General features: G+C 32.1%; 1 protein-coding gene across 2 annotated transcripts; it reads left to right on the top strand.

Moving 5' to 3' along the window:
- The first annotated feature begins 7374 nt into the window (after positions 1-7374).
- LOC132031423 (C2 domain-containing protein At1g53590-like) lies at positions 7375-13615 on the top strand. Of its 2 annotated transcripts, XM_059421387.1 has the most exons (13): positions 7375-7647; positions 7776-8021; positions 8119-8193; positions 8558-8701; positions 9076-9171; positions 9277-9408; positions 10264-10416; positions 10504-10545; positions 10832-10880; positions 11099-11194; positions 11266-11455; positions 12063-12186; positions 12582-13615. In XM_059421387.1, exons 2-13 carry the CDS (start codon positions 7893-7895, stop codon positions 13503-13505), a joined length of 2154 nt encoding a protein of 717 aa, XP_059277370.1. In that variant the 5' UTR covers positions 7375-7647; positions 7776-7892; the 3' UTR covers positions 13506-13615. The 2 variants fall into 2 exon arrangements, with proteins under 2 accessions (XP_059277370.1, XP_059277369.1); XM_059421386.1 differs by having other exon boundaries at positions 7375-8021.
- The last annotated feature ends 8094 nt before the right edge of the window (positions 13616-21709 follow it).

Below are 21709 nucleotides of genomic sequence, written 5' to 3'. Positions count from 1 at the left end.
TGTTTATATAATCTACCCACCAGAAAAGGTGGCTAGTTGAACTGAGCATGACAAAAAATACAAAGAAAAAATGGAAGATCGATGATATTTTACGAGAATTCAAACTTTTTTAACTGATATAGAAAAGCAAGAAATAGAGAGAGAAATAAACAAAGTAAATCACCATGGTAAATGAGAAATAAACAGAGTGACAGTATGAGAACGGCGGCGAATTTTCCGGTGGGTTTGAAAAGCAACAGTATATTTTCCAGTGGGTTTGAAGAGAAAGTTCTGGTGGGTTTGAGGCATTAGTGGGTTTAGAGTCTATTTCATTTTATTTCGTTAATAAAAAATAAAACTAAATTTTATTTACCGACGGATTTATTTTGTTGCTAAAAATTAACTTGAAATTTTATCATTTTAAAAGATAACGACGGAAATATCTGTAGCAACTGATATTAAAATATTGTGAAACATACATATTGCTTAACGATGGACATAATCCGTCGCTACATACGTCGCTAATCTGTAATAAATTTTGCCACCCATAGTTTGTCGTAATTTTAGTAGCTAAAATGAAGGGGCATAATTTTCGAGCCAAAATTTAGCAATAGACTTAAAAATCCGTCGCTATTCCGTCGTTAATTTAAATATCATTTCTTTTTTCATTTTTTTGGCGACAAAACTGTAATTTCATAGGTAATCCGTCGTTACCTAGAGATGGAATTAATTGTGTCGCTAAAATCCGTCGCTAAAACCATTTTTTTTTTTTTTTGTAGTGAATTCCGTCCATACTTAGAGAAAAAATATCTCTTATTTTTTATTCTCGTAAGAAAATATTATGATTGGCGAAAATATATTGCTCTATATTATACTACTCCTATACTCCTAAAAATGAAAAAAACAATAGAGAGGCTTTTTAAAAGTTATTACACAATTTATTATAGCAAGAATAAGTTCAAGAAAGAAGAAATAATGATTGTTGATTTTTAAGAGGCTAGAAAGTCATTTAAAAGGGACGGGAGGGATTATTGAAAAAAACAAAAAGTTAATTCCTTTCTCCGTTCATGTTTACTTATCCATATTTGACTTAACACACTTCTTAAGAACTAATAAATAAAATGATAAGTTTACCATATCGCCCCTAATTAATATATGTTGAAAAATGAATTGACAATAAAGAAGTACTTAATAATAAAGATAAATTAGGTATATAATAGCAAAATATCTCTTGATTTACTTGTGCACCATCATAAAAATAGATCTTCACTTTTACTTGTCTAAATTAAAAAATCAAGAGATAAATCATCATTTTATACATGATTTACCCTTATTAAGTACTAGTACTTCATATTATTTTCAATTCATTTCCTGAATATAATAATTAGGGTGATATAGTGAATTATCATTTTATTTATTACTCCCTCCCGTATCAATTTATATGACACTCTTTTCTTTTTAGTCAGTCTAAAAAAATGACAACTTTCTATAGTTAGAAACAATTTACCTCTACAATCTCTATTTTACTCTTAATGAAATGAGTTATAGCCACAAAAATTTCTTTAACTTGTTCTAGACTATAAGATTCTAAATCTTTTTTTCTTTCTTTCTTAAACTTTGTGTCCAGTCAAACGCCTCACATAAATTAGAACGAATTTTTTTCTTGAGAAGTGTGTCAAGTCAAAGAAATAGGAGGTTGCGGGTTCGAGCGTTACCCACAAATGGCAAATCTGCAAGTCAAATTACAAAAATTGAACGAAAACTTCAAAGCACGGAAGGATTAGCAAACCCGCAATAATAGATACTTGACCCGACCCGTGGTCTATCCCGATTCTCCAAAACATTTTAACGTACTTTTGTACAGTGAGAGCTAAACGGTTGGTTTTGAAGATATTTTTGCATCCATCTGATTTTTTTTTAAGTGTGTCAAGTGAAATAGGAACAGAGTATATCCACTAGTCTCAACTCTCTCTCAAACACGTGTAACGTGCATGCTACCCACAAATGGCAAATAGCTGCAAGTCAAGTTACAAAAATTGAACCGAAAACTTCAAAAGCACGGATCTCCAGCAACTCTCCTTAGTCCTAGCAAACCCGCAATCCAAGTCTCTGGCCATGTTCCAAAATATTGTCATTTTACTTGACCCGACCCGCTTTGACATGTTCAACTGCTTTCAAAATCAGTTACTATCCCTACTTACGTGTAACACATGAAAATGAACATTTTCAAGTACTTTTGTAATTATTACATGCGGCTAAACGGTTGGTTTCGAAGATATTTTTTCAAGATTTCATGATGGGTGTCTTTATTTTGGATCAGTGACTATAAATAGGAAATAAAGAAAAAAGACTCTTTCTGTAATTATTAATGCGGTTGAACGGTTGGTTTTGAAGATATTTTCAAGATGTCATGATGGGTGTCGTTATTTCAAAATAGAAGGAAAAAAAAAAAATGTCTTTTGTTTCAGTAATTATATATACAGTTAAAGGGTTGGTTTTGAATATATTTTTCAAGATTTCATGATGGGAATCTTTATTTTGGATCAGCGACTGTAAAATAGGAAGGAAAAAAAAAGTCTTTTTTTTCTTCTGTAATTATTATTGTACGGTTAAAGAGTTGGTTTTGAGGATATTTTTCAAGATTTCATGATGGGTGTTGTTATTTTGGATCAGTGACTGTAAATAGAAGGAAAAAAAAAAGGAGTTTTTTTTTTTTTTTTTTTTTGGTTTGGAAGATTTAAGAAATGGCAAGTATATTGGAGGCAACAATAATACATCATGTGGCCATTGTGTATTTGTGTTAAGTCTACTATGGTTGCTTAATTCATTCAATTATGGTCACCCTTTGGCTTGCTTTTTCTCCTTAATCTATCTTTATCTGGTATGTCTTATACGAGATTCGGTTTTTTTTAATGATTTGATGATGTTAATTTACAGTTTGATTTAATTTAATATGGATTAATTAGGCTTTTGTTGTTGGATTTTTGAAGGTTCATGAGCAGTATTTAACAAGATTACCTAAGAAACTGCAGTATGAGGAAAAAAGTATTTTTGGTAGCACAATTGATGAAGGGTAAGTATTTTTGGCAGTCCAATCGACGAAGGGTAAGTATTTTTGGCAGCACAATTGATGACATTTTTTCCTTTTTTGGAAACTCTATTGCATATTTTTGGTAATTGTTGGATTTAACAGGCCCACAAAAAAAAATTGATGGGCAAAAGTAGAAAAATATTCCTAAGAGATTCAAAAAGTTACAGAGAATTGAACTTTTTTGCTTTACTAGTTCAACATGTGGCATAATGGGAATGAAACACGTGGCAGTTGCAGGGCGGGAGGGGGGGTGTGTGTGTTAAATGCCGCTTAGTCCTTTGGTTTGATCAATTGGGCAACCCTTTCAGACTAGTTGGCGTGAATCCTTTATGGAGGATTGATGGTACATGACCGATCCAAAGCAAATGTTACGCCTTAGAATTAAAATAGCATTTATTGTCTATTATTACTCGTTATTAGAATTAAATCTACAGTTCATTGTTGAGAATTGCAGCTATATAAGGAGCCTAAAGCTCTATGCAAAGGATCATTGAAGACCATTTTCACTACGTTAAGAAATTCAGCTTATCAAACAAAATTGTTCTTTTATTGTTCGATTACTTTGAGTTTTTATTTCAACAAGGATGAGAGTTCCTCCAGGGAGCTATTCATTGAAGGATAACCTCAGAGATTGTCTAGCCCAGGCTTATTCTTATTTATTGCATTATAATTTCATATTAACTTGATTTTTCTGCTTGTAATTAGCTTTTCGTTATTTATTTATAGCAAATCAATTCACGTATACTTTAAATTAAAAAATAAATTTAACTGTACTCTTTTTAGGATAAACACCTTTATCACCCTTTTATTGTGATAGCTTTAATTTTCTTGGACTACAGAGAAAATGTCTTAAGATCTATAAGCTTTAATCAAATGAATAACATTTATATGAAATACAAATGTTTTTTAGGTATCATAATTGTTGTTTTGAATAAATGAATTTCAATTTATCGCTTTCTTGTAACAAATAGGCTTAAAGTGTAAAATTCATTAGCCTATTAGAGAAAATATATTTTTTATAATAAAGTATACAAAATATTTAAAATTATTTATAAAATTAACGTATTGTATATATATAATTAAAAAATGTGTATATAATTTATTGGTCGATTTTATCTTTGATTTTTTTTTTTTTTAATAAAATCAAACTAAACCAACTATTATGAATTTTTAAAAATTTAAGACCAAACTTAAATAAATATTAGTTTGATTCGAATTTCGGATTGAATAGATTTTTAACCTGTAAGTACCCTGATCGTTTATCAAGTTGAAAAGTTACATTTACAGGTACTGTTAGTTATTTCTGACTGTTGCGTATCATTTGGTTGACGTACCTTTGTGTCCAATTTTCTCACTTTTCCCCCCTTTATCCTCAAGAGAAGAAAAATAAAACATGATTGTTAACGTGACATAACATGACAAGACGTGGGATATCTTTTGGATATGTCTTAATCCAAGGTATGAAAATGTGATATCGACACAAACAGTACAATTGCCGACTCTCGATAGTTGTTGAGACTTTGAGACATGCAAAGGGATATCTCATATTTCTATGATGGTCTTTATTGGGTTAATCTCACTGATGTTACCTAAATTTATTCTTTATAATAATAAAGTTATTAAATATTTTTAATAACAGTAAAATTATTAAATTAATTATTTGTCATATTAAAATTACAAAATTAAGTTTTTATAACAATAAAGTCTTAAATGCACCGAAAAATATAAATCATCGGAAAGTTAATTTTTTTGCCGGCGGAAGATACTATGTAATTGCTATTTCATCATTTTGTTATTGTGTGCACGCCACGTAAGAAATACACATTATCATAACCTATATATTAATTATATACTTAAAAACATTTGCAGTTTTGCACTTGAGCCGAGGGTCTTTCAAGCAGTACTCTCTTTACCTCCACGAGATAGTGTTAAAATCTGCATACACTCTATCATTTTCGGACCCACTTATGGGATTACGCTGAATATTTTGTTGGTGTTGTTGTAAACAATCAAAAACATAAACAGTTAAAATAAAAATGCTAGAAATGACGGCTCTTAATTTGTTTGTTAAATAATTCAAGAAGACTAAAAAAATCTTGTTATCAATAATAAAAATGCTTTCTAATTCATTTGACACACAAGACACAACGGATGTCATAGGAAATATCCATTACCAAACAAGTAATGTAAAACAAACTCTAAATTTTGCAATTTTACAAAGTATATTAGTGTAAAAGCTAGAAATGCCAACTTTTGTTTTTATGTGCTGGTCTTCGAAAAAAGATGAAATTAAACTCTAAACTTAGCGTCAAAGCTAGAAATGCATGTAATGAATGTTACTCCATCAGTGAATTTATTTAGGACCCATTTGGCCACGAGAATTTTTCACTTTTTTCCGAAAAGTTATTTTACTTTATTTGGAAATCAACATTTGGCCATAAAAATTTCAAATACAACTTGAAGTTGTATTTGAAATTTGAAAAACATCTAAAAACTTGTTTTCACTTTTTTCACTTTCAATACATTGAAATAACCAAATATTCTTTGCAAAAACTATAACCAAACACAAAATTCCGACTAAAGTGAAAAGTATTTGATTTTCATGGCCAAACGCCTACTTAATTTTTATTCAACTTTGTAAGATGATAAAAATGATCCTCGTGTTTGCAGATAGCTAGGTTCAAATAATCTTTTAATTATATTGTTGAGCTATTTTGGTCCTTTATGTTTGTCAAAAATAAGTTTTTGATCCAGGGTAAAAATTAACAAACTAAGGCTATCAGATTAAATAAAAAAATGTGCAAAGAAAAATTTAAGGATAAAAAAGATTTCGTTAAATCTAACTACTAGAGTTTGTCAATGATACCAATATCAATTATACTCGATAAATCATCAAAATGATAATATGAACCCCTCAAAAGTCCTTTTCCTTATCGTCTTTGAAATATCCAAGACTAAAACTAATATTAGAAATTTATCTCAACTTTAAACCAATCACATTTTTTGGGTTGTGTAAAATATTTTCCATTTTAATTTAATATATCAAGAGGAATTGCAAAAAAAAAAAAAAAAAAAAAAAAAAAAAAAAAAAAAATCTTTAAAGGATCAAAACAATCTCATTTTATGTAATAACTATAATTTGTTTTTCTTTTTTGGTAGAATTTTGATAGTAATTCAGGATTAACTACACATGGATAAAATTATCAAATGACACCTCTTAAAAGCCCTTTTCCTTGTCATTTAAAATATATCATAGGGTAAAAACTGAAAATAAAAAGGGCAATTTGCACGATTGGCCTTCGTTGGGGGTGATCTTTAATTTTTGCCCTTAGCCTAAAATACCTCGAGGTTTTGGATTCGAACTCCGGCTTAGTCATAAAAATAAAATAAAAATTCTCAAGGCAAGACTTTACAAAAAGTCTGCCTACTTTGCCTTATAAGGTAAACTTTTAGTTATGCCTGAGGGAAAAATCTGCCTTATATGACAGATTTTGCCTTAAGGCATAATTAAAAGTCTGCCGGAGACTGTAAACTTCTTGCAAAGTCTTGCCTTGCAATTTTTTTTTGACTGAGCAGGAGTTCGAACCCAGAACCTCGAGGTATTTTCGGCCACCTTTTTAAGCGAAGGACAAAAATTAAATACCAGCAATTTGAGGGGCAAAAATTAAAGACCACCCCAAAAGAAGGGCAATCCGGGCAAAAAAATGAAATAAAAATTTATCCAATATCGCACCAAATACTCAATATATTGTTGAAGAATAAATTTTTTTCCACATCAATGGTTAATGAGATGGGTAATCTCGTTATAAGGACTTGGGCAATCCTCCCCTCATAAGTTAATTTTTGAGTTTGAGTTAGGCCATGATCCATTTCTTTAAATTTAAATTTAATTCCTATCATACCAAATACTACTCCTTCCATATCAATTATTTGTCCTTTTTTTGTTTTACACGCCCCTTAAGAAATATAAATTAGGAGTGTTATTTGACCTACTTTATCCGTATTTATGTCTAAGTTATAATCACTCTCCATTAAATATTTACTCTAGTTATTTGTCATGTTTATTAATGACAAAATCTAACTAAAGGTAAAATGGAAGAAAAAATAAGTATTATGCCTTAAACTTCTAAAATGAAAAATAATTTGATACGGACAAAATACATATTTTGAATCATACCTAATATATTTTAATTTAATGAGCTACCAAAAATTTATAGTAGTATTATAATCTAAGTATTTTATTTAATATGAAATGAGCTCACATGTTTGTTGTCCACATTGAATCACCATCTCCCTATCCACTACTCATAACTCTTCTCCAGACACGTAACTAACGTGGAAACCCACAAATGTCATAAAACTAACAAACTCAAATTTTGAAACCGTAAAACTTCAAAAACACGGATCTCCAGCAACTCTCCTTAATTTCACACGGCAAACCCGACCCGACCCGCTTTGACATGTTCAACTTCCTTTAAAAATCAGTTACTTATTGCTACACTACTTTTACTTACGTGTAAAACATGCAAAACATAAATGTCTAAATTACTTTTGTAATTATTACATGTGGTTAAACGGTTGGTTTTGAAGATATTTTTTCAAGATTTCATGATGGGTGTTGTTATTTTGAATCACTGACTGTAATTAGGAAACAAAAACAAAGACACTTCTTAAAAAAAAAAAAAAGTATTTATACGGTTGAAAGGTTGGTTTTGAAGAAATTTTCAAGATTTCATGATGGGTGTTGTTATTTTGGATCAGTGACTGTAAATAGAAGGGAAAAAAAAGGATTTTTTTTTTTTTGGTTTGGAAGATTCAAGAAATGGCAAGTATATTGGAGGCAACAATGATACATCATGTGGCCATTGTGTTAATTCTACTATGGTTGCTTAATTCATTCAATTATGGTCACCCTTTGGCTTATTTCTTCTCCTTAATCTATCTTTATCTGGTATGTATTACAAGATTCTGTTATTTTTTTAATGATTTTATGATGTTAATTTACAGTTTGATTTAATCTAGGCTTTTGTTGTTGGAATTTTTTGAAGGTTCATGAACAGTATATTACTAGATTACATAAGAAACTGCAGTATGAGGAAAAAAGACAGTCCAATCAACGAAGGGTAAGTATTTGTTAGCACAATTGATGACATTTTTTCCTTTTTTGGAAACTCTATTGCATATTTTTGGTAATTGTTGGATTTAACAGGCCCACAGGAAAAAAAAATTGTGGGTAAAAGTAGAAAAATATTCCTAAGAGATTCAAAAAGTTGCAGAGAATTGAACTTTTTTGCTTTACTAGTGAAAGTTTAGTTGTTTTACATATTGTTGGAGGGTCCCAGAGTGTTTGATTTTGTTTTGCACTACGGTTGCACTATGGTTCATTGATTCTTTATGCCAAATTATGACAGATTCTTTTACTGTAGAAGTGGTATTTGAGCCAATAATTATTTTTTTTTGTGTTTAATTATTTGGGGCTTTTGTCAGGTGCTTTCTGATTCTGAAACAGTGAGGTGGTTAAACCATGCACTTGAAAAGATTTGGCCTGTATGCATGGAGGATATCGTTTCGCAGAAAATCCTCCTCCCTATTATTCCATGGTTTATGAAGAAATACAAACCTTGGACTGTGGTAGGGATTCTTATTTACCAACTAGCATGTAGATGTAAAATGGCTTTGGTTTTGCTTTTCTTATCTGTCCCGCTCTTCGAATAAAGTCATGTTTTATGTTTATTCCTGGCTGCTTTTTTCAACATACAACAACAACATAGCCAGTATAATCCCACTAGGTGGGGTTGACCTTACCCCTACCTTTTGATGGGTAGGAGGCTGTTTCCGATAGACCCCCGGCTCAAGAAGAGATGAAAAAGCATCAGTAATAATGAATAGTAATAATAAGCAGTAATAAGTTGTTAATTCTATTAGCTTAATATGTTGTGACTTCAGTATGAGGATTAATTTGTTTTGCAAGATAAGTTACTAGGATATTTTTCTGTTTACTACAGAAAGATATTGCATTGCAGCATCTCTACTTGGGAAGAAGCCCACCTATGTTCACGGAAATGAGGGTTCTTCGTGACTCAACCGGGGATGATCACCTTGTATGTAATCTTGACTCAAGAAAGTTGTTTAACACCATCCATCAGTTTGCTCTGGCCAATTTGTGCTTTATTTGCTAAGGTTTAATTTCGATATGTTGAGTGTAGGTATTGGAGCTTGGAATGAATTTTCGTTCTGCAGATGATATGAGTGCGATTCTTGCTGCGAAGCTGAGGAAAAGGTTGGGTTTTGGAATGGTGACAAAGTTGCATCTGTTGGGAATGCATGTTGAGGGAAAGGTAAAGTACTAATGCCAGTTGATAGAATGTAACTGGTATTGAAGGAGGGGAAGGGGGAGTAGTAGTATCAGCCTTCTTTCTTTTTGAACTCTGTTCTCAGATTCATTAGATTTGAAATGTTTGTGTCTAGTCAGTTAAAACCTTAACTAGATATCACAGTGATTTTGCATGATTACCTTTTTGCTTACAACTAACAAGTGCTTTGCAAATCCTACTTCCTTTGGGCAACATTTAGCTAAGAATTATTAGTTCAGACAACTTGTGTATTCACCATATATACTTTTATCGGGTTAAGGACAGAGAATTCAGATATCGACTATTTGTTTTTGTCTAAAAGGCTTTTAAAAAAGATTGATTGTTGTAGCCTAAAGAATTATATCGGTGATGAGTCTACACATCAGTATCTAAGATAACATGATCCATGTTAATATAGGATCACATGATATCTTGATACAATAACACATCAGTATTTGCCAGTTAATTTCAAAAGGCACCGACAGTTTTACTATATCAACAGAAGGTTTCTTGCAGAATTATTTTAATCATTGGTTTAAGCAGATTTTTCCCAATGCTTAGCATGAGTGTGTTCTGGTTCATTCTTCACTGTTCTTAACAGCGTTAGAAGTTCAAATTTATGAAACTCAAGTTATAAAGTTGTAAAATAATTGTCTGATGGCAATTACAGTTATCTGGTCACTGATAGTTTAGCCACAGTAAGGTTGATATATTTAGAGCTTTGCTAAGTTTGTTTTATATTCTCAATCTTATGATTTATCATAGATGTGCTGGACGGTCATCTTTAGTCCCAGCTATTGCAAAATAAATATCTTTTGGGGCTGAATCTTTTCCATGTAGGTCTTGGTTGGGGTCAAGTTCCTAAGGAAGTGGCCATTTCTTGGTCGTATGCGGGTGTGCTTTGCTGAGCCTCCTTACTTTCAGATGACTGTAAAGCCAATTTTCTCACACGGTATTGATGTAACCGAACTGCCTGGAGTTGCTGGATGGCTGGTTAGTTAAATGAGTCTCTCTGTATCGGTCTCTGTAAATAAGCTGGAATTTATGCACTTTCTCTAAGTTTGTTGTGATCCTCTTCAGGATAATCTTCTTGCTGTTGCATTTGAGGAGACGCTTGTTGAGGTTTGGTTCCATTCCATTTGGGCATCCATCTTTCATACTGCTCTTTGTTTTCTTAGCTTTATTCCTCTGTCGTGCTTGTGATATGAGCATTTTCTGTTTTGACCCTAATCCTCTTTATATAGTGAGAAATTTTTCACATTAATACATTTTCGGGCATCAATGCTTGACTTTATATTACACTTGCTCAAATGGCGTGCAAAGTTCACAAACTGGTACTATGGTTTCTGTATGCCTTAAAAGTTATTTCGTAAAATAATTTCAGACTGAGTCTTTGTAAATTTTGCAGCCCAACATGCTGGTAGTTGATATGGAGAAATTTGTCTCACCCCAACCAGGTAATATTCGCTCTTAACCCATCTCTCTCGCCCTCTATCTGCTCTTTGCTCAGTATGATCAGGTCCAAATCGATGATGGATTAAATCCTCTTTTAGGTGTATCAAAAAAGATCCTTTTTAACATGTATGAGAATATGGTTGACTTCAGTTTGGGAAGTGATCTCATTATCCAAGTTCTGCTTGATGAGTTAATTCCGTATTGTTTGTTTTCTTTGCAGATGAAAGCTGGTTTTCTGTTGATGCCAAGGAACCCATCGCTTATGTTATTTTGGAAGTCCTTGAAGCAGAAGACCTGAAGCCAGCAGATTTAAATGGTTAGTCAAAAAGAGCCTTACTGTAATCTATCTAATTAGGACATGCTAAATACTTGAGAGATCATTTGCAGGATTGGCTGATCCATATGTTAAGGGACATCTCGGGCCCTACAGATTCAAGACGAAGACTCAGAAGAAGACATTATCTCCACAGTGGCAAGAGGAGTTCAAAATTCCAGTCTGTTCATGGGAGTCTCCGAACAATATGCTCAACGTAGACATTCGTGACAAAGACCATTTTTCTCAGGATGATACATTGGGGTCTGTCCTGTTCTCTTTCGACTAATACTGCAGGACCAAAGCAAATAAATAGGATTTGCTAGGAGTATTGGGTTATGCCGAGAAATTTCCATTTTTAGTTCTTAGGGGTCGTTTGGTAGGGTGTACTAGGTAGAATAATGCTGGTATAAAATTTTAGTACAATGTTTGGTTGCAAATTTAAGTCTAGTACAACTAACACCAGTATTACTTATACACCCTATTTAGTGTTATTCTTATACGTAGTAAACTATGGCATTAACAGCACTAGTACTATTCTTATACTTAATACGCCCTATTCAGTACTATTTAGATTATGCAATGCATGTTATTTGTAATACAACAAACCAAATAGTCGATAAGAAATAATGCCAATCATAACTAATCCCAACATTACTAATCCCGGCATAACTTGTCTTCGAACCAAATGACCCCTTAGTTCCTTCTTCCACAATGATTATGCTCTGCTTTTATCATGCTTATCTTTGTGTTCTTCTTTCTTGAAAATCCTTTTGGGATCTTTTGTCTCTTGAATGTTATGCAATATGAGTAAATGCAAATACTTTTGTGTGTGCTTTATTAACTAAACAAGTTCCGTTTTTTGGGGCAGAGATCATACCATCAACGCCTGCGATTACAGGGACGGCCAGAGGCATGATATGTGGTTGTCTCTTCGTAATGTTAGAATGGGGAGATTACGTCTTGCCATAACTGTAGTTGAAGGCAGTGAAAAGGTACATACCTCTGTCTTGCGAGTTGCGGTGACAAGTAACTTCAATTTATTCTGTTTCCAGTTAACACCATTGATAAATTAAATAGGCGTAGTGATAGCAGGTGGTATATTTTACTAATGAAAGTACAGATGATTGACAATTTACGAATATTAATTTTTGGGATAATTACATTTTGGACCACTCAAAACAATAATAGCTAGCAAATGTATAGGTTTTGTATATTTAGTATAAATGTACTCATAATATACAATTTGTATCAAAATATACACATAATATACATAAATACACATACAATAGACATAATCAATGTATAGGTTTTGTATAATTTGGCTAGTGCCCGTAATCAATTTTTTTGGCTGAGGGGCCCAAAATGAAAACATCCCATTCTTTTTCAGGGTACAGAGCAGTCATACAAGCAGGAAAAATGGGACAACAAACAGGACAGCAATTCTGATGAGATGGATACAGCCGAAGGAGGCTCCTTATCCACCAAATCAGATAAGCAATCGTCAAAAGTCACAGATAAATTTGAACCTATTAACATAGAAGGACAGCAGGAGACTGGTATGTGGGTCCACCACCCGGGCAGTGAAGTACCACAAGTTTGGGAACCGAGAAAGGGAAAGAGTCGGGTCATTGATGGAGAGGTTCATGGTTCTGACGCTGATTTCTCGGGAAGTGTTAAGTCAAAAACGGGAGGATCTTTCCGTAGTGATGAATCTGAGGAAAGCAATGGATCTAAGAAGCCAAATATACTCAATAGGGGTATACATAAGATCGGCTCGATGTTCCACAGAAGTCATAAAAGCGAGGATAATAAGTCTGGAAATCTCGGAGAGCCTGTTCCGTCTCCGCATGCTAATCTAAAGGCAGTGAACACAAAGGAGATCGGGGTGAAGTTTATAATGGACGATTCAACTCCTCGAGAAGATAATAAAGAGACTCACGAGGGAAATAATGGTCAAGGTAATAGTAGCCCCAACAAGGGCAGAGTCCGAGACAGGGCAAAGAATATATTAAAACATGCAGTATCCCGGAAGTCATCACGAAAATCTAAAGGCGAGTCGGAATCAACGGCGTCCGAGAGGGATCCTTCTGTGGAATCCGACTCTTCTGAAGACGAATATTCTCTATCAGTCGGCTCACCTCTAGGCCGCCGATTTATAGCCAGCACTGGCATTGAGAATTCCAATGATAATACAGTGAAAAGTACTAGTGAATTGGTAGTAGATGATAAGGGAGGCATGAAAACTACTAGTGAGGAAGTAGTTCAGGATAAAGCTATGAATTCAGTAAGTCCTCAAGTTTCAAACCTTTGATGTTGGATCAAATGTGTTTATTACTATGTTTGTTGTACATTTTCCTTCAAGTAAGTTGTTATACCATTTTACTTGTATATGATATGTCCTGTAATATTTTTTTTTTTCTTTTTTTCTTTTTGTACATGTAGATTATCTTTCTTCTGTAGACAATGACTGTGTACTTCGCTAATTTGATAAAGTTCATTATCCTTGTAAAACTTTTATGGGATTTATAGCACGAATAATGTTCATATTCTCTTGGCTGGTAAAATAACGAAGGACCATTAAAGCATAAGGAAGTTTGGTAGTTGTTAATATATAAATAAAGCAACATCTGGTATTATTCTACTTAATGAGGAATGATCTCCAATGATCAGTTACAATTTTAGTTAAAAAAAAGAAAAGAAAAAAGATGATCCTACAAAGATCTCGTGTTTATTTACAGATAACAAAGAGATACAAGTCCCGCAAATATTAAAACTGATGGATCTGCTTGCCTAATATTTAAGCTTGTGAATTTCAGCAAATCATGAAGTCTAACTAGTATACATCGTTACTATGTAACCTTTGCATGTTCTCTCATAATTTTATGGTAGAATTAGTTTGATAAAGAGAAGTTGCAGAATTTATATATCATTGATCAATTGGCTTTGTCCTATAAGACAGCTCTTAAGAATTGAAATTTTAAGTTGCGGTTCCTTGTCCTGATTTATTGATGATTTAGCAAATCACGAATATTAGATTCTTAATTGATTGGTCGTATGTTTTTCCATAATAGTCAGTGGTCAAAATTTGAACGTGTGATATAAGTTGTCTTTTAGTAGTCCTTAGGAAACTGTTTTTTCATAATAGTCTTAAGAAAAATGTTTTTCAAAATTTTTGACCAAACAAACATGAGAAAATTGGAAAACATTTTTCGGAAAATGTTTTCCTCCATACCGAACACACCCTTAGTACTAAAAAGAGTTGTCGTAGTTCTGCCATAGATGGTTGTTACTGCATTTTGCTTCTTGTTAGTCAAGAATCAGGGTAGGAGGTTGTAAATAATTATACTATCATCCATAAAAACATTATTTGCATTATTTGTCAACATAGATACACAGTAAACAAGATGCAGTTGCAGGAGAAATTGTCTGTTGTAATGTTGAGCTTAACGATATCAACATATTTCTAACACTTCAACATTTTTTTTCTTTTTCTTCTTTATTTTCTGTATAGCTATGGCATTAGTCAAAGAATTCAACTTCTATCGTAAATCAAGCTGACTTCATCCCGGTATAGGGGCTAGAAGTGACAAATAAGACTGATTCAGTTGAGATTATTGCGCCGAGTCAAAATTTGGGATCCAAGCCCAATTTGACATTTGGTTAAATAGGACTAGGAATCGGAAAGAACAAGATAAATTCAAGGAATGCTAACTTTTTGGTTTTGTAGTCCTTGTGAATTGTGATTTAACTTTTTATTGATTATAATGTAGTTAAGAATATATAACTTTTTATTGATTATAATGTGCACTTTTGATGCATATATTCATTAATTTGATGAATTATTGACGATTAAACTATTATCTACATGTTATGTTAAATTTGATTGTTATTTCATATTTTGAGAAAAAAAAAAAGTTAAGATCAATTATGCTAATAAAATATTACAAGGACCAAGATCAAAATACATCAATAATTGAAGGTCCAAAAATGCTACTATCCCTAAATCCAATATTCACATCCCAAAACCCATCTTCACACAGTTGGCAGTATCGACTGGTGCATGTCATCATTTAGTGAGGATGACAAGCCCATATCTATCTATCCAAAATTCAGTTCATCTGCTAGTGTTAAGATATTATGTACACACTGTCCATATCTAAGTTTATTGGACCTGCTCTCAACATTGCCATTGATGATATATGATTGATAGGAATAATTTGCAATGGCACTCCTTTTTCTTTATGAAAAAGGTTTGGGTACGTTGTACCTAGGGATATTATTTGATTACTTTCCATACATGATCTATATGTGTGTTAGGTTACATAAATAATACTTCATCTATTTCATTTTCTATGATCACGTTCAATTGTGCACAGAGTTATATATATAAAAAGGAAATATGTTTGTATAACTTGTGGACTTGTTATTATCTATATCCTGCATGATATTTATGTGGTTATGACATTATGTCATTAAGAATAAGAAAAGATTTAAGATTAATTTTATATAAAAAATTAATATATTGCAAAAAGTTGAAAAGAAAATCGTGCCACGTAGAATGGAGCAGGTACATTATCTCCCTAATTAGGGTCTAAAAATATATAGAGAATGCGGTGCTTCTAACAAAATGTACATGTGAGAAGCAACATGGAAGATGTCAAACCTAAAGCAATATATTATTACTACTACGAGAAGAAGGACAAAACAATGAAACAATAATGTAGTTTTTTTTAAAAAAAAAAAAAATTATTATTACATAGTGGGTAGGGGATAATGTGAGGATTCGAACCCTCACCAAGAAGATAAAAGTTCAGGTAGCCAACCAATTGAGCTACTAGATTCCTACAACAATAATGTAGTGAACATGCACACTATTAAAAAAAAAAAAAAAGAGTGTATTTCATAATTCTCTAAGTAAAAGGAAACAGCAAATGAACATGAAATCAAAATTCCGAATTTGCTTGCTAATTGCCACCCAAAATTGCACCTTTTTCTCATACACTTTGGCCCATAATTTTTGTCGAGAACTTTAATTAGTACGTACTTTTCATACCAGCAGACACAGAATGACAGAAAGATATATAGTAGCTAACAAGAAATGAAATAAAATATTGACGTGTTTATTGGCCCCAAAAAGTAATCTTGAAACATAACGGACTCGCGAGAAAAATGGCACTCGCATTTTTTAAGAAATGGTTAATGCCAAATTAAAATTTGAAATTTTCGATCTAGTCACTTTAATTTTTGCATTTTGATATTTGGTATGATTTCTGTTAAGTTTTTAATTTGTTTTTGATATTTTAGTATTTCGAAAAAGGAAGAGCAAAAATTACAGTCAAATACCATTCGGCCATCTAATTACAAAATATGTACACAGTGTATAGGTAGTGTATACTTTATACTAAATATATACATACCTATACATATAATATACATATACTAGACATATCTATACACAACATATGTAACCAAAGGGTATAGGTAGCGTATACTTCAGCCATGTTGGTAAACTAGTTAGTCGAAGGGTACATTACTTATGTAAGTTTCCAAGAAAATAGAACACCGAAATATCAAATACTATATACCAAACTGCACATAATATATGCAAAATATACACATATTTGATTGTAACATAAAAGAAGTGATATTATTACTACTTTCCTTTATGAGCATGCTCCGTTTGTTTCGACATGACTGATCATGTTGTAGAAGTAAATTGTTTTAATTAACTGTAAAGTCAAAATTTTGTGATTCAGTTTCTTCTTCCGGTATAAATTGATTGTGCTACCTTTAATAAACCATTTAATGGATATTATTTGTGTGGTCTATTTTGGTTTAACGTGATTTTACTTGTGCTTTATTTGAGGTATTTGTGATAATTTAGCTATCAGATTCCTATTGTCTGGGTGCTCAGGAAAACTAATTATATCCTCGCTTTATTACTTTTGAAATCTTAAACTTGTATACTTTCCAGTTCTTTTTGTAGTTTGAGATAGTGGCAGTTGAACTAATTAGTTTGTGACACTTAAAAAAGAAAGTCTCAATACATGTCTATCCAAATCAAATGATCGAAGTTATCTAAGTGAATACTCCAAAATTAAAAGGTGAAATATCGAATGATATCTAATTTATTTAAATACAGTACTACTGATATAACATTTTAAAAAATCGAATAAAAATGTCCGATGATCACCCTACTTCTAGTGCCACTTCCGAGTTGCGTTGAATGAATCAAATGCTTTTCTCTTGTTGTATTGTCATTACGAGCTTGTACCAAAAAAAAAAAAAAGTTGTCATTACGAGCTACATCCACTACTTTAGCATGTGAATCAAATTACTTTATTCCAAATTGTTATGTAAAGAATGATATAAATTTTCATTTTAATTTTTTCATTTATGCTTAACAGCATGCTCTTATAGTTATAATGGAAATATCACACCATGCATGTTAAAAATTACGAGCTCTAAAGATATTTTTGGTAGTGTGAAAAGTACCTTTTTAAAAAAAAAAAAAAAAAACTTTATACCTAATCAAACACCGACATATAAAATGATATGGAGGATATTGGCAAGCAAGGTTTAGGACCGGGGAAAGAGTTGTCATTTTATTGATCTTTCTTTCCTCACAAATACATCTAAATTCAAGTGCAATTAACTCCAGCTAATCAATTCACAAGGATTAAAAAAAAAAAAAAATCTTGTCCATCCGAAATTGAAAATACAATTTTTTGGCACAAATATTAGCCTTGCGTTGTTACAGCTGATGAATTTTGTTCTTGCCCCCAAGAATTATGATCATTTTCCTCTAAGGGAAAATCACCATAGCCATATTCATTATAACTAGTGTCCATGTACCAAAAGTTCATGTCATCACTAGTGGAAGAAGGAGCAATCTCCATCTCCATATCTATCCAATTCGAATCTAGACCGTCCAATTCGGGAAAATCTTGACTTTGGTATTGATCATTTTCCCACGATAGCCAATCCTCGCCATTTTTAGTACTCCCTTGACTATCTTGAAGTGAATTGTGACCGTTGATTAAGTGTTGCTCATTAATTTCAGCTTCGAGAGATCTAATCACACTCGTTAATCTCTCGTTATCGTGATCAATATCCTCTAAGCCTTGCGAGTCGTCAAGCAATGACATGAGAAGGGAACAATCTATTTGGGAGTGATCAAAGTTGCTCAAATCATTATTGCAACCATTGATGCATGCCCAATTCTCAACCTCAGGTACCAAAGTAGCCATAGTGTTGTTTGACACTTGAACTAAATATACTCTTGTAGTTGTGAAAGAGATAGAAATATCAAATTCAAGAATCAAGTCCACTAAAAACTCACAATGGTTTAATTGTCAAGAAAACCTTGCCTTTAAATAGGCAAAAAAAAGAAAAAAAAAAACAAATCAGCCCCACAAACTTAATAAATGCTAAATTGATACTATCACATCTCATCGAATCCCCAAAAATAAAGGTATTCAAGTGGCACATTTGCACATGGTCAGCTTCTCCTAGTCACCCCACTAAATAAATCAACAAAGAGAAGTGAGCACTAACCAACCGATAATGTGGTCCAAAATCTATAAAACAATTGAATATAATAATTGATACTAGGCAATTATTATTCTGTTAAATGCCTTTGTCATGGCAAAGATAAGTTGAAATTTTGCGCAATATGTGCAACACCTATTCAATGAGATCCTATATAATACGCATAAGTTATAATTTTAAACTTAAAATAATTATGAAGCAAGAGGCTATATCTTCTTCAAGTGTTTAGCTTATACATATTCAAAGGTATCATGAATAATTTTGTACATGTTGGCTATCAAACAACACATTCAAATAATTTAATCAAATTGCTTGCTTTTTCTTAGTGATGAGCCTGTTATGTTGCAATGATGAAAACAATTAGTACCAAGTTAATGGCCCCCATATGACTGGGGTGGCAAAATTAATCCATAAAAATATGAGCTACCCAATCCACCCAAGTTTAGGCGTCATCATTGACCCGTTTATTTATTGACTCGGACCATTTTGACCAGCTCAATTCAGTCCATCTAATAATTGTGTTGCATGTAGTCAAATTGATCCATGAAAAACCTTGTCAAAATATTTTTTTTAAATATGTTATTGTTTGATATGTATATATAGCCATAACATAGAAAATAAATTATAATAAAAAAGTAAGTAAAATTAAACTTAGCAATACAAATCAAGCGGGTTGGGTTAATGACCCCTTTTTTAACCCTGTCCAAGTAACTTTTGAGCGGGTCAATAACTCAACTCATTTTGATCCGCCTAAATTTTACTGAACCCGCTTATTTGACACCACTTCACCGGACTATTAGTTTTTTTACCAAATCTTCTGATCTTTTCACGTGTTTAACTTTTGTGCATTGGTATATGATAACGTCCAAATCCACTTCTCAAAGAGAAAGTGTAAACAGTCGTCGCAATATAATTTACCCAACTATGAGTCGGGATCGAATCCCACAGAGAACAATATAAAGGCAATTAAGAAAGTAAAGGATTTATCGCCAACTAAGCTAAGCCAAACATTTTTTCAATAATTGATTTTTAATTCAAGAACTAACAAAGATAAAACTAACTAGAAAGCAAGTAAAATGATCCATGGCAACAAGCACGAATACAAGGGAAATTATTTTCAAGTAACGATCCCATGTATTGTACGATTTTAAAACTAAGTAACGATCCCATGTATTGTACGATTTTAAAACTAAGAGTGAGTTTATGTTAATAGACAATGGTTTCTAAGCTCTCATTGAAAGTCTTTCAACCAAATCAATTAATTTCACTCTAAACTTTTCCAAGCCTTAGAGTGTGATATTAAGCACTACCAATTGAATCTCAAGTTAACTTTTCTATTCTTAGCTCAAGTTATTAGATGAGGTTTAAAGCCCCAAATCATTGTTAATTAATCTTTCTCAACCTCAATTTTCCTCTTTCGAGCTCAAATCGAAGTAAATGGGCAAGTCCTAGGGTTAGCTAATCCCTTAAGAAACATTAAAGAATAAGATTAATTAAATAAACAAAGATCCATTTCATTAGAAATAAAGACTGTTTGATATATAAGCAAAACAAGAGATTTAATTCAAAACTTGATAATGAATATTCTCATAAACAATATTCAAGTGAAATTATACAATACTACACACTGAAATATTCAATACATAACAAGGAATTGAAGAGAGGATTAAGAGTTTGCTCATTAAAGTACTCCAATTTTCTCCACCAATGGTGTGGTTGATGAACCCTAGCTTCCAAAACTTGAAAATATGGCCAAAGATGAAAATATTTTCTCCCATGTCTAGCTTTTATAATTCAACAATTTTCCCAATCAAAATACCTTACCAAAACAGCCCCTAATTTGCAGATTTACGAATCTGGCCGTTTTTGCAATTTTAGTAACTTTTCTCATTTCTTCAATTTGGTCTCTTTTTGACCTGCTTTCACTTGATTTCTTTCCGATCACTTTTCAACCTTATAAAACCCGTAAAAACACCAACAAAACATTATAAGTGCACTATTTTCTCGATCAAACATAACAAAAATCTAAGTGTAAAGAAGAGATAAGTTGGTAAACAGTATACAAATCTTCATATATTATCAGGTTAGGTGACCTGTAAAATGAACTGTGTATATATTGTAATCTTAATTCGGTAAATTAGACCGTAAAATAAATACTGATTCTATAACCGGATGAAATTCACTAATGGTGCAAAAATTTCTTTCTATTATTAAAGTATGATATGATATGATGATAAAGGAAAAAAGTGGATGAGACCACAACCAGATGAGAAAGACATTTTTGGAGATAATATAAGATCGAATGGGAAAATTGTTAAGTGGAAGGGGGAATTTATCCCTAGGACCACTTAATTGATTTACGTTGATTATTGCTTGATCACTTCAACATGATGAGTGATTCACTGAATAAGTTTTAGCTATCAAAGTTCCAAACATGTTTGATTTTAAGAATATAGTATGTTGGAAGTGTTTGAACTACGTGAAGGCATAAAGCAGTCTGCTTTTAATAGAATATTATATTTTATAGTAGTAGAGTAGAAGTCATCTAAAGTATGAGGAGAAAATGAATCCATAGATTGTTTGGTGGAGGTTTAATTGGAGGAATAAGAATAAGCTACTTGTAACTAGTATTCCATCTGTCTCAATTTATTTGATGTATTTTGACTCGACACAAAATTTAAAAATAACAAAAAATATCAATAGTTGCAATCTTAAACATATCATTACATCTATGTGGTTATAAGATTTTTGAAATTTGTAATTTTAGATAATTAGTAACATTTATATTACTAGCTATACAATCTTTTCATTAAAAAAAAGAGATAATGGGCAAAAATACACCTAAACTATTAACTTTTTGCGAGTTTTACACCCTAATAATCAGTTGTTCCCTTTTCCTACATGAACTATCACCATCTATGTATTAAAACACACCTCAGTTGTTCTTTTTTTTTTTTTCTACCT

This window comes from Lycium ferocissimum, chromosome 9 (assembly GCF_029784015.1).
Source record: "Lycium ferocissimum isolate CSIRO_LF1 chromosome 9, AGI_CSIRO_Lferr_CH_V1, whole genome shotgun sequence".
Lineage (NCBI taxonomy): Eukaryota > Viridiplantae > Streptophyta > Magnoliopsida > Solanales > Solanaceae > Lycium > Lycium ferocissimum.
The sequence above is the reverse complement of the archived record's forward strand: the minus strand, read 5'-3'. Positions and strand labels throughout refer to the sequence as shown.